Source organism: Vombatus ursinus, unplaced genomic scaffold, assembly GCF_900497805.2.
Source record: "Vombatus ursinus unplaced genomic scaffold, bare-nosed wombat genome assembly UNPS02000028.1, whole genome shotgun sequence".
In the NCBI taxonomy this organism is placed as follows: Eukaryota; Metazoa; Chordata; class Mammalia; order Diprotodontia; family Vombatidae; genus Vombatus; species Vombatus ursinus.
Window position 1 is genome coordinate 3,019 of NW_020939806.1, and position 16,450 is coordinate 19,468.

The following is a 16,450-nucleotide window of genomic DNA, read 5'->3' on the forward strand; positions in this document are numbered from 1 at the left end:
AAAATAGGCTAAACTTCTGCAGGCCATAGCTAAGGGGCTTCTTCCATGCAGCCTCCCCTCACCCTCTCAGCTAGAAGTGACCCCACATATCTCCCAGCGCTTTGTCTGCAACTCCTGTGGCTTAGGACAGTTAGTTGCCTATGTCTCTTTCTTATCTCCTCTGTGCATCTCAAAGCTCACTGACCTTAGGGACCTTTGCTCTTCTAACAAAGCACAGTGCCTTGCATGCAGTAGGCGCTTCATAAAGGTAATCAAAACACTTTGAATCAGAGAGGAGATAGAGAATACCTCCTTGTTGATTGAGTGCTCAGTGATCTCAAAATTCTTTTCTTAGGCCTCTTTCATAATATTTCTTCTTAGAGATGTCTTTTCTGGGAAAATGAAAAAGAAAGCTTCACGTCTGGTGACTTTTACTAGCATATAAAAGCCGTGAGTGGGGACTGAATCAGTCCTTAAGTCACAAGTCTCAGCATCTGTCCCTGCCTTTGAATCGAGCAGCAGAAGATCTGGGTCACTGAAGAGACGTGTCTGTGAGTCCGGGGGAGGTCAGAGTATTTGCCCACTAACCCCAGAGGTAAGTCTGGAGCTGGTTTCTTACCAATGCTATTGATTTTTCCTCAGGAGCTGATGGATTCAAGGGGTGACAAAAAGGGACGTGACACCCCTCCAACCCTCTGTATAAAAGGTCCTCCTACTGAGGAGATTGAAAGCCTCGTGGGTTGTGGGAAGGGTACTCTGGGTGGCACAGTTCTGGGCTAATTGCCAGGATGGAATCGCACTGAGAGGTCAGGGCTTTACCAGGATCTAAAGTACGGCAAACTGGAATGTTGGAAGTGAGCCAACCCTCGACCAGCCTTCCCTGGCAGCCGGGTGACTTTTCTCTGGATGCTTCTGGTACCAGGCACGGTCAGAGGGTACCACAATTGGCAGGCGTTTTCTAATCTCCATGGAAATGGAGACGGAGGCTGGTGATCGTCTGTAAATAAAAGCGCAATCTTGATTGGATGGCTTCTGCAGCTCAGGGTGGGCACTTTGGGGGAATGCAAGGATATGAGATCAAACTCGGGAGGAAAAACCCTGAGCACTGGGCTTCAAAGAGGCAGGACTTCAGGGCTAAGAGTTCTAAGCCACTGCTTCCTCCCTTGCCCCCACCTCCTTAAACTGGTGCAGTACCTTGGCTGCGGTGTTCAACCTTGTCTGTGCCTAATATGGACATAGGTTGTAGTGCAGCCAAACAGAGCCATTCTCTCACCCTCCTCCTCCCCTGAAGATGCTTCTCCCCTCTGTCTTCCTTTACGCTGTTTTCAATGCCTGCAATGCCTGCTCTCTCCCCACCCCATCCCGCTCCCCCTCCCCTCCTTCTGGGCTATTTTCCCACCCATCCCTTACAGCCCATGTCAACTTCCAGATGTACCCGGATGTTCTCACTCTAATGTTCCCCACCTCCACCCCTTCCATTCTACCAGTCTTCCTCTCTGGAAGCCATGTCGCTTTGTCATTCTCTAAATATACTTTGGAACAGACGGTAGGTTGAGAAGTGGAAGACATCTCAGGGGTCATCAGATAGATGCTTTTCTTCTGGTTGCTTGATAGATGACTTAATAAGCGGAAGAAAAAGAAAGAAAAAGGGAATAGAGGGGGCAAAGGGGGAAGAAAGAAAGGGGCAGGACCACTCAAATCCAAGAGATTCTTTGCCCCATGTCCTAGTGTTTCTCTACCACGTGCCTAATTCTCTCTATCTCTGTTCTTATCTCTTTCTCTACTTAGTATGGCTTAACTTTTCATAAACATCTGAACGTGAGCATCCTAGAACGGGCATTTCCACATACACAATAAAACGAAAAGAGAGGATTGCATTGCTGACCACTTCTCTCTATTTCATACCACTTTTACAGAAGGTATACGAGAAAGTCAAGCAGGCACTTTCAAAACGGTCATCGTCTGTGCTTCCTTCTCTGCTGACCTGCCTTCGCTCTTGAAGAGGTTTCAACTGCCTTCCTCTTTTTTTTTTTCAATCTCTTTTTCCATTTTTCGGAGTGTCTTACCTGCTAAGGTTCGGCACTTCTCCTCTAAGAGCTTTGTCCTCCTGCAAATTCTTCCACAGCTTGGATTTGACTTTTTAAATTTCATTTTTACTGAATTTAAATTTTATTTTTTGAATTAAAAATTGTTTTCAAAAGAAAATTGCCTTCTCTCCCTCTCACCTTCCCTGTCACCCCCATTAAGCAAGAAAATCAACCCCTTGTCACAAGAGTTTTACATAATCAGGCAAAAGAAAGTCCTGCATGGACCATGTCCATAATTATATATTATTAATATGTGTGTATATTCACACACACATATACGTGTATATACACACATACATATATGTGTATATATACACATATGCATATATAAAGTCTACTATATGTGTGTGCATACATATATGCATATATGTGTATATGTAGGTATGTATGCATCTGTATGAATTTGTATATGACTATATATAGTATATATGTATGTATGTGTGTATATATATCTATATATATCTATTGAATCTATCACCTCTCTATTAGGAGGTGGGTAGTGTGTTTCATCATGCATCTTCTGGAATCATTTTCAGTCATTAGAGTTCTCAAGTCTTTCAAAGCTGTTTTTCTTCATATTATTATTATTTTTTTAACATATCTTTTCTTTGTTTTAATCAGTCCAATCATCCTCCTACCTCCCCACCCTTACTGAGCTTAGAAGTATTCCCTCCCTCTAATTCCCCTTCCTATTTCTCCCCTTTCCCTCCTATTTGCCTGTAGAGTCAAATATATTTCTGTAGCCAACTCTGTGTGTGTGTGTGTGTGTGTGTGTGTGTGTGTGTGTGTGTGTGTGTGCATGCATTCTTTGGACCAGTTCACATGAGAGTGAGGTTCCAGTGTAAGATGCTCCCGCTACCCCCTCCTCCTTGTTCATACAGATGTCTACTTTTGAGATCATTTTCCCTGACCTTCCTTTCCTGGCTACTCCAGTGACTTTCCCCTCTCTTTCCACTCTTGAGGTCATTAACACATAACAGAACCACTCCGGAGGTCTTGCCTAATTGGACTCCTCTGTGACACCTGATGATGACAGGGTTCAGAGGGGGCACATATATCATCTCCCTATATTTGAATATAGGCAGGTTATCTTTGTTTAATCCTTCGTTATTATTCTTTCAGTTTACCTTTTTATGTTTCTCATCACTCCTGATTTTGAATTTCCAAGTTTCTCTTTAACCCTGGACGTTTTCATCAGAAATGCTTGCAAGTCTTCTATTTCATTAAAGGTCCATTTTGCCCTGTAGCATTGTACTCAGTTTCTCTGGGTAGGTTATTCTTGGCTGTAAGTCTATATTCTTTGCCTTCCGCAGTGTCATATTCCAAGTTCTCCACTCTTTTGTGGTTACTAAATCATGTGAAATTTTTGACAGGGGCTTCTTGGCCCCTTGCAGTATTTTTTCCTTGACCTGGAAGCTCTGGATTTTGGATATGATGTTCCTGGGAGTTTTCATTTTGGGGTTTCCTTCGGGAGGTGACCAATGTATTCTTTCTATTTCCAATTTGCCTGTTGGCTCTAAGAACTCTGGGTAGTTATCTTTTTAAGATTTCTTGAAATAGGATGTCTAGGCTCCTTTTTTGGTCATGGTTTTTAGGAGGTCCAATGATTCTTAAACTTTTTTTCTCCTTGAGCCGTTTTCCAGGTCAGTTATTTTTGCCATGAGAAGCCTTACATTTTCTTCTCTTTTTTGGTTTTGGTTTCTTTTTAGCCATTTGACTTTGTTTTGTAAAATAAATCATTTTTTTATTTCATTAAATATTTCCCAATTACATGTAAAAGTTTTTTAAACAATCATTTTTAAAAATTTTGAGCTCCAAATTCTTTCCCTGCCTTCTGCTGCTCCTGCCTCCTTGAGAAAGTAAGCAATTTGATTTCAATTATACATATAAGGTCATACAAACCCTATTTCCATATTAGACATGATGCAAAAGAAACACAAAATAAAACAAGAAAAATAAAAGAAAGTTTTTAAAAGGTATGCTTCATTCTGAAATCAGAGTTCAGCAGTTCTCTCTCTGGAAGTGAATAGCATTTTTTCATCACGGTTCTTTTGGATCATTGTCTTTTTTTTTTTTTTTTTAATGAGGCAATCGGGGTTAAGTGACTTGCCCAAAGTCACACAGCTAGTACGTGTCAAGTGTTTGATCTGAGGCCAGGTTTGAACTTAGGTCCTCCTGACTTCAGGGCCAGTGTTCTATCCACTGTGCCACCTAGCTGCCCCGGATCATTGTCTTGATCTGAGTAGCTAAGACCTTCACAGTTGATCGTCCTTACGATATTGCTGTTACTGTGTATAATGTTTTCCTGGTTCTACTCACTTCACTTTGCATGACTTCCTAGGTTTTTCTGAAAGCACCCTGCTCATCATTTCTTACAGCATAATAGTATTCCATCACAATCATGTGGCACAACTTATTCAGCTAATTGATGGACATCCTCTCAATTTCCAACTCCTTGTCACCACAAAACAGAGCCGCTATAAATATTTTTGTACAAATAGGTCCTTTTTGTTTTTCTTTGGTCTCTTTGGAATACAGGCCTAGTAGTGATATTGCTGGGTCAAAAGGTATGCACAGTTTTATAGCTTTTTGGGAGTACTTCCAACTTGTTCTCCAGAATGGTTGGACTAGCTCACAACTCCACCAACACTGCATTAAGTGTCCCAAATTTTCTACATCCCCTCCAGCATTTATCGTTTTCTTTTTCTCTCCTGTTAGCTACCTCAGAGTTGTTTTAATTTGCATTTCTCTAATCTGTAGTGATTTAGAGCATTTTTATGTGACTATTGATAGAATTTCTTCATCTGAAAACTCCCTGTTCATATACTTTGACCATTTATCAACTGGGAAATAGTTCTTACTTTTATAAATTTGGCTCAGTTCCCTATATTTTGAAAAATGAGACCTTTATCAGAGAAATTTGTTACAAACATTTTTTTTCTCAGTTCTCTGCTTTCCTTCTAATTTTGGCTGCATTGGTTTTGTTTGTGCAAAACCTTTATAATTTAATGTAATCAAAATTATCCATTTCACATCCTGTACTGCTCTCTATCTCTTGTTTGGTGATAAATTCTTCCTTTATCCATAGACCTGAAAGGTAAAATATTCCATGCTCCCCTAATTTGCTTCAGATATCACTCTTTCTGTCTAAATAATTTATCCAGTTTGACCTTTTCTTGGTATTCGGTGTGAGATGCTGGTTTATGCCTAGTTCTGCCAAGCTGCTTTTCAGTTTTCCTTGTAATTTTTGTTAAATAGTGACTTTTGTCCCCAAAACTTGGATCTTTGGGTTTATCCAACAGTGATTACTATGGTCATTTGCTAACACATACTGTGTACCTAATCTATTTCACTGATCTACCACTTTATTTTTTAGCCAGTACCAGATTGTTTTGATGATTACTGTTTTGAAGTATAGCTTGAGATCCGGTACTGCTAGGCTACCTCCTTTCACATTTTTTTTCACTCATTCTCTTGATATTCTTGTTTCCATGGCTCTTTGTTAAATGTAATTTTATTGCATTGTGATCTGAAAAGGAAGAATTTAATATTTCCACTTTTCTGCATTTGGTTGTGAGGTTTTTACGCCCTAATGCACGGTCCATTTTTGTGTCAGTGCCATATACCACTGAGACAGAGATACGTTCCTTTCTATTCCCATTCAGTTTTCTCCGAAGGTCTGTCCTATCTAACTTTTCTACAATTCTGTTCATCTCTTTAACTTCTTTCTCATTTATTTTTGGTTAGATTTATCTTGTTCTGAGATGTGAAAGTTGAGGCCCCCACCTTGTGTGGTCTTTTATTATCTGTTCTCTCTGGTAATTCATTTAACTCTTCCTTTAAGAATGTGGACGCTATGCCATCTGGTGCATGTGTGTTTAGTTTATTACTTTAATGTCTGTGATTCCTTTTAGCAAGGTGTAGCTTCCCAGCTTATCCCTTTTAATTAAGTCTTCCACGCTCCCAAAGCAGTCGAATCCAGGGCAGGCTGTCCCCTAGTCTAAGCTCTGCAAGTTCCTGACTTGAGTTCAGATCAGAGCAAGAGTAGGCTGTGCTGGACTCAGCCCCATCAGCCAGCTGGAGAGCTCTGCTGATTGAGAGGTACAGAAGTGCAGGCTCCCTTCTGGTCTGGAATTTCTACCTCGGTTATTCCTCTGCGGGCTGGGCTAACTGCTGGAACTGAGTCCCAGCTCTAAGCCTTGAGTATGATCCACAGTGTTGCTGCTGCTATTGGCTTCTGAAATTCCTCAGTACACAGTCCAAGGCCTCCCTACCTGGGGAAACCACTCCCCTGTGCAGATCTCCTCCTCAGTCCACATGCTTATGACTCAGAAGTAGGTAATACGTGATAAAGCGGTCAACCTGCACCAGTCAGTCCCTTTTGGTGTCCTGGTATGGGTCTGGTGGTGCCCCAGAATGAACACGGGACCTCCTCTTGTCCTGATGTACAGCCTCTCTCTGGGCGCTGGAGTGCTCCACTTGGTACACTCTTGGCCTGACTTATCCCCAGTGTCTGAAGACCTCTTTATGTGTCTCCCTATGCTGATATGGGCTGGGAAAATGACTCACTGTGACTTCCGAATTTCTGCATCAGGATTTAGGCTGTTCCATCTTCTCTATCTATTTGGGGGAGTTTGTGGAGTGGAAATCACTGTACTGCTCTTAGTACTCTGCCATCTTGACTCTACTCCAATTTAATAAGTTCTTAATAAATGCTTATGTACTTGACTTGACTTTGGGAAGTTTTACCAAGTACAATTGTGGAACCATAAGACTAGAAGGATATTCTCCTTTCCCCTCTTCTTTCCTCCATTATTCAGCACACCAGAGCTGATGAAAACCACCACCAAAATTTATTGACCATTTACAAAGTACAAAATGAAGGCTAAAGAAGAGTATAAAACACATTTATGGTATTGAGGGAGACAGATTAATACTCCAAGAGGAAAACCCATAGTGGATGGCAATTAACGATTGTTTCTTCTGAAGGGAAAGACATCTGAGTCTGGTTGCTTTGGTATCAGCTGATTCTAAAGGTCATTTTAGTGGCTTTCTCTCCTTCACCTTTCTTATTTTTTCCATTCTTCAGAGATCTCCAGTGACCAGTCATGGGCCATTCATTCTCTTCCTTACCTGCTGAAGAAAGACCAAGGTTTTTGGCCTCAAATATGATACATGAATGCAACAATCCATCTACTGGAGGGGAAGACTCACTGTTTCAAGCAAGAATCATTTTGATCAGATCAGCCCTGCAGGAGGGGAGACTTGAAGAAGCTGTACCTATAATCAGTAAGATGATTGAAGACATGGATAATGCCCTCCTGAACATTGCCCTGACAGGGGAGTCAGGTGCAGGAAAGTCCACTTTCATCAATGCCTTCCGGGGGGTTGGGCATGAAGATGAGGATGCTGCTAGCACTGGGGTCGTGGAGACAACCACAAATATTACTTTTTATGAACACCCAGAGCTACCTAATGTAAAGCTATGGGACCTGCCAGGCATTGGGACCCTTCATTTCAAACCAGAGAGTTATCTAGAACAAGTGAACTTTAGTCGCTATGATTTCTTCATCATCATTTCCTCATCAAGATTTCGAGTCAATGATGCGAAGCTTGCCCAGAAGATTAGAGAGATGGGGAAGAAGTTTTACTTTGTGAGAACCAAAGTGGACATTGATTTGAATAATGAAAGGAGATCCAAGCCCAGGACCTTCAAGGAGGAGAATGTTCTGCAGATGATACGAAACAACTGCCTACAACATCTGCAGAAAATAGGGATTGAGGACCCAAAAGTCTTTTTGATTTCCAGCTTTGAATTAGAATCCTATGATTTCCCTAAATTGCAGGATGAATTGGCAAAAGAGCTTCCAGAGCACAAACGCCGTGTCTTTTTTCTGTCCCTTCCCAATATTACTGAGGACATAATTGACCAAAAGAAAGCTAGTATTCAGAAAAGGATCTGGCTGGAAGCCTTGATGACTGGCACAAAGGCCTCTGTCCCTTTTGTGGGTGTCATTAAAGAAGATGATATTGCTCAATTAAAGAAGCGTTTGATCAATTATCAAAGAAAATTTGGAGTAGATGATGCATCTCTTCTTAAGATCTCCCAGGCATCCAATAAGCCTATGGAAGAGGTGAAGGCCCTTATCAAGTCTCCACATCTGTTGACAGTTACGAGGGATGAAAGCATCAGTGAGAGACTTTTGAAGTATGCGGAGGTATACTTCTCAGTGAATGGAGGTCTAGTTGCCTCTGGCTTCTACTTCAGAAAGAGTTACTATACACACTTGCACTTCCTTGAGACAGTGGCCAATGATGCTAAAATTCTCCTCAGCAAACTATGGGAAACCTCTGTTTGAAGAATACTGGACAAACATGGGCTTTCCAGCAACATAGAGGAGCTGGTGGGCCTGGAGCAATGACCTTTGTTAGGGCTGGCCAGGCCCATTCCCCTCCATACCTATTAATGCTAGTTTGATTAGAATTTTAATGGGAGAAAATCATAAAAACTCTGACTATGAGTTAAGTTGTTAACTACCCTCTTCATGTTTCACTTCCCTTATATAAGTTTGTTGATTCTTCATACATAGTAAGCACTTAATAAATGGTTGTTATAAGAAATGATGAGGGACCCAATTGACAAATGGTCAAAGGATATGAACAGGCAGTTTTCAGATGAAGAAATTAGAGCTATCTATAGTCATATGAAAAAATGTTCTAAAGCACTGTTGATTAGAGAATTGCAAATCAAAACGACTCTGAGGTACCACACCACGCTTATCAGATTGGCTAACATGACAAAACAGGAAAATGATAAATGTTGGAGAAGATGTGGGAAATTTGGGACACTCATGCACTGTGTACTGTCGGTGGAGTTGTGAACTGATCCTGCTATTCTGAAGAGCATTTTGGAAGTATGCCCAACGGGCCATAAAACTGTGCATACCCTTTGACTCAGAAGAATTGGAAATTGAGGGGATGCCCATCATTTGGGGAATGACTGAACAAGTTGTGGTTTCTGAATGTAATTGAATACTATTGTTCCATAATAAATGGTGAGCAGGCAGATTTCAGAAAAACCTGGAAACACTTGCATGAACTGATGCTGAGTGAAGTGAGCAGAACCAAGAGAACATTGTATACAGTAACAGCAACATTATGCAATGACCAACTTTGTTAGACTTAACTCTTCTCAGCAATGCAATGATCTAAGACAATTCCAAAAGGCTCATGATGGAAAATGCTAGTCAAATCCAGAGAAAGAACTGCGGAGTCTGAATGCAGATATGCAGATTGAAGCATGCTAGTTGTTCTCTTTTTTTTTTTTCATTTTTTTCCTTTTTTGTGGTTTTTCCCTTTTGTTCTGATCCTTCCTTCACATTACTAACGTGTAAACATGTTCAATATAATTATATATGTATAGCCTATATCAGATTGCATGCCATCTTGGGGAGGGAGTAGCGGAGGGAGAGGGGAAAATTTAGAACTTGAAATCTTATAAAAGTGGATGTTGAAAACTAAAAATAAATAAAAGAATGAATAAATAAATAAAACTTTAAAAACAGAAATAATGAGGGAGGTAGTTTCAGAAAAGCCTGGGAAAGATTATATAAACTGATACAGAGTGAAGTGAGCAGAACCGGGAGAACACTATGCACAGTAACAGCAACATTGTAATGATGGCCAACTGTGAAAGATAGTTACTTTGACCAAGACAATGATCCAAGACAATTCTAGAAATGATGAAAACTTCTATCCACCTCTAGAGAGAACAGGTGAACTCTGAGTGGAAATTGAAGTAGAATTTTTACAGTAGCTTTATTTTTCTTGCTTTTTTGTCAACAGGGCTAATGTGGAAATACATTGTGCATGATTTGACATGCATAGTTGATCTCATATTGTTTGCCTTCTTAATGGGTGAAGGAAGGGCTAGAGGGAGGGAGGGAATTTGCAACTCAAAGAGAATTTTAAATGCTAAAAATAAATAAAAATGCTTGTTGCTTTGCCTTGTTGTCTTGATATCGTCCTTACTTTGTTCTTCCAAAGGTATATAATTTCTTTTAATAGTAACTTTTATTGATAACTATTGTTTTGATATGATCCACATTTCACAATGTAGCCCTTCCCACTTCTCCTCCCAGAGAGCCATACTTTGTAATGGAGAATCAAAGAGAGGGAAGGGAAACAAAGTTCAGTAAAACTAAGTTGTATACTTTTTAAATGTGTGGTGTCATGTGTAGTGTTCTGTACCCATAAACCTCTGCATATATAAAGGAAGGAGAGGACAACAGCATATGACCACTTGACTAATTTCAACAATATAAAATTGATAGAGAGTGGTCAGGTGGGAAAGTGTATCAGAGCCACAGATGTGGAGATATTACTTCTACTACTACTACTTCTACTACTACTACTACTACCACTACCACTACTACTACTACTACTACTACTACTACTGCTACCACCACCACCACCACCACCACTACTATAATCCCTACCACCACCACCACCACTATAATCCCTACCACCACCACCACCACTACTACTATTACTACTTGCATAGAATTTTAAAGTTTGTAACACCCCTGGGATAGAGTGTTTGACTTGAAGTCAGGAAGACCTGAGTTCAAATCCTGCTTCAGGCACTAACTAGCTATGTCATCCAAGCCAAGTCATATAATTGCTTTGAGCCTCATTTTTGTTTGTAAATGAGACTAACAACTGCACTTGTCTTAAAGGATTGTTGTAAGGACCAAATGCGATAACATATGAAGCATTTTACAAACTTTAAAATTTAAGTATGGGCAGCCCAAGGAGTGATGAGTTCCCCATTCCTTCGGATCTGGAAATAGACTGGGTATGAATATGCTAGGTATGGTGGAGAGGGAATGTGACCTCTGAAGTTCTTTTCAGCACTGCAATTCTATGATCCAATGATTCAGAAATGCAAAGGCACATATAATATGGAGAAGACCACTTTTCCTCTTCTCTTTACATCCATCTCTTCCTCTCCTTTCTCTCCTTTGGCTTCCCACCTTCCTGTTTTTCCCCTTCCTCTTCTTTTTCCTCTTCTCTTCCTCTTCTTTTCCTTTTTCTGTTCCCACTTCCCCTTCCTTAACCCTTCTTTTTCTCTTCCCCGTCTCTTGCCTTTGAACTCCATTTCAAATCCAGTGATCAAGTTTCTCAGAACCAATTCATGGGAGGAGAAAAGAAAACGATAGGAGCTGGTACAATATGACACACACGTCTTTGTGCCACTGGTCAGCTTTTAAAATTGTTTCCTATCTCTGTATCTCTTTACTTTTCGTCCCCTCCCCCTTCTATGTCCCTAGCTATGTGGTGGACTGGATAGAGCAGGGGAGGGAAGCTGAAATGTGGCAACCTTCGGTGTAGACAGTTTTCAAAATGTGACCTGAGCAGGGTAGGATTATCACCTGTCTCGCTGGGGACACTATGTTATCATGAATTTATCATAAGATTGCATTGGCTAATATCAAAAAGTTCACAAGACATTTTATATTGCAACACTTCAATGGCCTTATCACTTATGATTCTATTTTAGAGTTATCTGCTCTATATTTTATACTGCTCCTATACTGTGAACACCATGAGGTTAGAGACTCAGTTTTACCTAGCCTTTTTCTCCCTCCCATTGCCTACTACAATGCTATGCACCGATAGGAATTGGCTAAATGGTTTCCATTCATGGCTGATTTATATTGTGCTTGAAGATGGTTGAAACACCTAAGAGCCTTCTTCTTCCCCTTATATAGCCTGTTGTCTTGCTATGTGCCATCTCTGGTTTTTATATAGATGATTTTCGGAAATCGTGTGTGACTTTACGTCTGTGTCTATTAAATTTCAGTTTATTTGAATTGATCTATTATTGTAGCTTGCTGTGAACTTTCTTGATCTCAGTTCAATCAGCCAATGTTTTAGTTATGCCTTTTTTGTTTCCTGTCAGATACGAATGTAAAAAAATATGGCATCTACGCCTTCATACAAATGTGGCCTGAGAGTGGTCTCAGACTCACAGCCGGGCAGTGGCACTCTCTGTCATTTTCTGTCCCTGTCTCTGTCTCTGTCTCTGTCTCTCTCAAGTGGGGCTGATTTACTCACTCCAGCCTATCCTCATATTCCCAGAGTGGGAGGACTGGCCGGGGCTATGAAAATATGACTACAACTCAACCTCTCTTTCTCTCAGAATCTCAGGGATAACCTTGGTGCATCATACGAGAGGGTTAATATGGTGGAGGATAAAGGAAGATTCACTCCTATTCTTGACACTCTAGCTTATGAGACCCCACCAGTGTACTTCCCATTGGCATGAAATTCACTTCCATCAAGACAAAAGCAGGAATCATTATAACATTTATTCAATAGAAGCCAAAAATAAGAATGATCAAAATATGACAATCCAGCCATAAATCTGAGTCACATTCTCCCACCAAAGCACACAAGGTTCATGGTGGAGAATGGGGATAATAATATTTTTATTAACATCTGTAGAGTATCCATTATGTGCCAGGCATCATTCTAAGCACTTTGTAATTATCTCACTTGATCCTCACCACAACCCTGGGAGTTAGGTGCTATTATTATCCATATTTTACATGTGAGGAATCTGAGGCAACCAGAGGTGAAGTGACTTGCCCAGGGTCACATATGTCTTGCCCACTTATAATCCCCACAGGAAGGGAGGCTGCGGCTGGAGAATCTCTTGAGCTCAGGAATCCTGAATTGCAGTGGGCTAAGTTGATCATGTGTCCTTACTAAGCTCAGCATTAATATGCTGAAGGAAAGGGAAAAGAAGTTTGGGTAAACACTTGTTGGGTCTGTTGTAAATAATGGTTAGGGTTAGGGTTAGAGTGTGCATTTAGGGTTAGGGTTATTCAGGTATGTTATAGGATTCATGTCCATGAAGAAAAACGAGTCATTGATGCCTTGATGTTATCTTGGGACCCAAGGTCAATAGAAGTCAGATGAGAAGGTCATTGAGGCCCCTTCCAAGTGTGAAATTCTATAAATACAATGGAGATGTGTAACTAATTTCAGTAACTGAAGGGTTAAGTTTTGGTTCTCTGGTGGTGAAGACTCTTTAGTCCTGGAACCAGAGTGAAGACAGAATTATGTCCAGTGTTATTTGCAACATTGTTTTGAACTATATGTGACCTTAAAGAGTGTCTAATATGACCATGTCATTTCACAGATGAGGCAACTGAGGCTCAAAGAGGCCAAGACCCTTCCCAAAGACCCAGAATCATTAATAAAACTCAGATGTGCTGACTGCTAGTCATTCAGTCAGCAAACATTTATTAAGTGATTACTATGCGTCAGGCACTGGCTAAGCACTGGGGATACAAATATGAAAAAGACAGTCCCTGCCTTCAAGGAGCTTACAATTTAATGAAAGATAACAACAACAACAACAACAACAACACACGTGTGTGGGCACGCACACACACACACACACACACACACACATAAAGCTGAAAAAGTTTGAGAGCGGGGTGGCTGGGGAAGAAAGGATTCAGCAGAAGAGCAGGATGGAGTCTGGTTCAAGGAGCGCGTAGTGTTGAGAAATGAAGAGATGGTTGTCCTGGGAGCTCTCTTTAAATGGAGGCCTTCAGTCTTCCAATCAGAAGGACAAGAGGTCCTAAGGTGCTGATGAAGTATAGGTATCAAAGCTGATGCAATCTCGTTGTTTCCTAATGAGGAGTTTTCCTAGGGGCATGGTGGATTCTAATCCAATGATTTTTCTCACATCTAACATTAAAAATCCTTCCACAATGACATCATGGAACTAATCTCCTATTTTTCTTGCCCTCTCAGGTCCTTTTATGATTTGGCATCATGAAGGTTTTGGGTATTGACCTCAGTGTTGAGAATCTTCAGAGGTTAGCCTCCAACTTTATGCCATACTATAGAATGGTAACCAATACATATGGTGGCCTCTTGCCCAAAGATACTATTACCTGGATCCAGTCAGCCTTGCAGGAGGGAAGACTAGAGGAGGTGGCTTCCAGGATCCAGGAGACACTGGAAGCAACAGAAAATGTCCCCTTGAGCATTGCTGTGACAGGGGAGTCTGGGTCTGGGAAATCCACTTTCATCAATGCCCTTCGATGAATTGGGCACGAAGAAAAGGACTCTGCAAGCACTGGGGTAGTAGAGACCACCATGAAGGCCACTCCTTACAAGCACCCTAAATATCCTAATGTAAAGCTATGGGACTTGCCGGGCATCAGGACCCCTGATTTCCATCCCAACAATTGTCTGACTCAAGTGCAGTTCGACCAGTATGATTTCTTCATCATCCTTTCAGTTTCAAGATTCACAACCAATGATGTAAAACTGGTCCAGGAGATAAAAGAAAGGAAAAAGAAATTTTACATTGTCAGAACCATGGTAGATGTGGATTTGTATAACGAAAGGAAGTCCAAACCCAAGTCTTTTTCTAAGGAGAGAATTCTGCAGAGAATGAGAGATGACTGTCTGCAAAACCTCTATTTTGAGTGAAGCACGAGCCTTCTTAATGTCTAACTTTGATATGTCTGATTATGACTTCCCAAAGCTGGAGGAAATGCTGTTAAAGGATCTCCCAGCTCACAAACGCCACACATTTTTGCTGGCCCTCCCTGTTTCTTCTGAGGCTGCCATTGAGAGGAAGAAGGCTGCCCTACAAGAAAGGATCTGGCTGGAGGCCTTGAAGAATGGTGCTGTGGCTACTGTTCCATTAAGAGGCTTCACTATTAATGACTTAGTTCCATTGGATAAACATTTGAAACACTATCGAAATGTTTTTGGGGTGGATGACGCGTCTCTTCTCCAGGTTGCGCAAAAGTTGGAAAGACCCGTGGAGGAGATCAAAGCCACCATGAAGTCTCTGAATTTGATGGCACTCATTAAGGAGGAAAGTGCCATGGAAAAGCTCCTAAAATTGGTTGAGGACTTCTGCTCTTCAAATGGAGGCATCGTGAGTGCTGGCTTCCATTTTGGGAAGACCTACTACATACACTCATACTTCCTTGGTACTGTGGCCGATGATGGCAAAAGCCTCTTGTGGAAAATTTTAGATGGCCCTTTTTGAGACCTTTCTGATGACCAAGAGATGTTGGTGGGAAGGACTGGCCTGGCTCGAGAGAATAGTAGGGAGTACTATGGCACAGGGCTGACTTGGTGAATACTTGCTTCTAGAATCACATCCTCTCTACACCCAACACGTTGAGGTGTTTGCGCTGCATCAAGACTTTTGCCTATCAGATTGAATTGGTAATGACAATTGTGACCCCTGTTCATGTTTCCTTCAATTCTTCAAGGATCTGTGATTTTTATCAGTGTGAAAACACCGTTCAGATACAGGTCCTACTCCTTTTTGTAGCTTGGTAGATGGATTACTCTCACTAAAAAAGTTCATTACCTTGACACTGACTTTCTGGTAATGAGGATCTCACAACTAAGTAAGACAGGTCCTCGAGGCAACAAACATGCCCAGGTCAATATTTGAAACCTTTGATTTTGGTAGAACTTTGTAGCATTTGTACTCTGCTTGTATTGGCTTCAAGAACTCAAGGTCCCCTCTGCATGACTAGAAGGAATCACATTAAGACTTTTGTGGAAGGCTCAGTTTCATATTCTAATACCCCAGTAGAACTGTGATGTCATTGTAGTGGATGCTGCCTTCATTGTGGCAGATAACAACCTATCTGTGCCTTTCTAACTTGGACAAGCCTTGTCCACACTATTCTAAAATTCCAACATAGGAGAACGGGGATGGGGGTTGGAAAAAACAGTGCTTTTCATTGTCTGAGCTTATTTGGATACCCAATGGAACATGGTAGAGAGGGAGCTTAGGACAGGAGCACCGGATACTGGACTGAGACATAGAAGACATGCCTCATGTCACAATTCCTGTGTAACTTTAAGCAAGTCAGTTTACTCTCTAGGATTCAGTTTCTATACAATTGATGGAGTGAATGACCTATCAATATATATTATTTTGTCCCCATGATCCTATGAAAGGTGTCTATTGATTATCTTTTACTCTTGAGAAGTGATTGACCATCTTTTTAACATTCATTCATTTTTGTGATGGCATCTTTTATATAGCTTCTTCTGCATAGTTACTCCTTTGTAATCTGCTAGAAGCTGCTCATACTTCTGACTTATCTCCATGGCCCTTTGGTGGCTCTCAGCTTTAATTCTTGAGAGACTAGCATTCAGTGGTTCTGAGAGAAATGATTATTTCTCTCGTATTTAATAACTAACTGAATTAGGACTAAGGTTTTTCCATTTTCTATTTCCTCATCCAGAAATCAACCAGTAGGGGGCAGATAGGTGGTGTAGTGGATGGAGCACTGGCCTTGAACTCAAATCCAGTCTCA

At 41.0% G+C, this 16,450-nt stretch overlaps 2 protein-coding genes across 2 annotated transcripts; both read left to right on the forward strand.

The window, feature by feature from the left end:
• Positions 1–534: 534 nt before the first annotated feature.
• On the forward strand, positions 535–8,676 carry LOC114047271 (T-cell-specific guanine nucleotide triphosphate-binding protein 1-like). The gene is made up of 2 exons (XM_027868378.1): positions 535–574; positions 7,156–8,676. Exon 2 carries the CDS (start codon positions 7,175–7,177, stop codon positions 8,423–8,425), a length of 1,251 nt encoding a protein of 416 aa, XP_027724179.1. The 5' UTR covers positions 535–574; positions 7,156–7,174; the 3' UTR covers positions 8,426–8,676.
• Positions 8,677–13,994: 5,318 nt separating this feature from the next.
• Positions 13,995–15,156, forward strand: LOC114048044 (T-cell-specific guanine nucleotide triphosphate-binding protein 1-like). Its single transcript, XM_027869252.1, is given in 2 exon segments — positions 13,995–14,560; positions 14,562–15,156. Coding segments are annotated over 2 exon segments (1,161 nt in total).
• The last annotated feature ends 1,294 nt before the right edge of the window (positions 15,157–16,450 follow it).

Bases quoted from the DNA above. Each gene is read 5' to 3' on its own strand.
- LOC114047271 (XM_027868378.1), top strand. From the start codon at position 7,175: ATGGGCCATTCATTCTCTTCCTTACCTGCTGAAGAAAGACCAAGGTTT.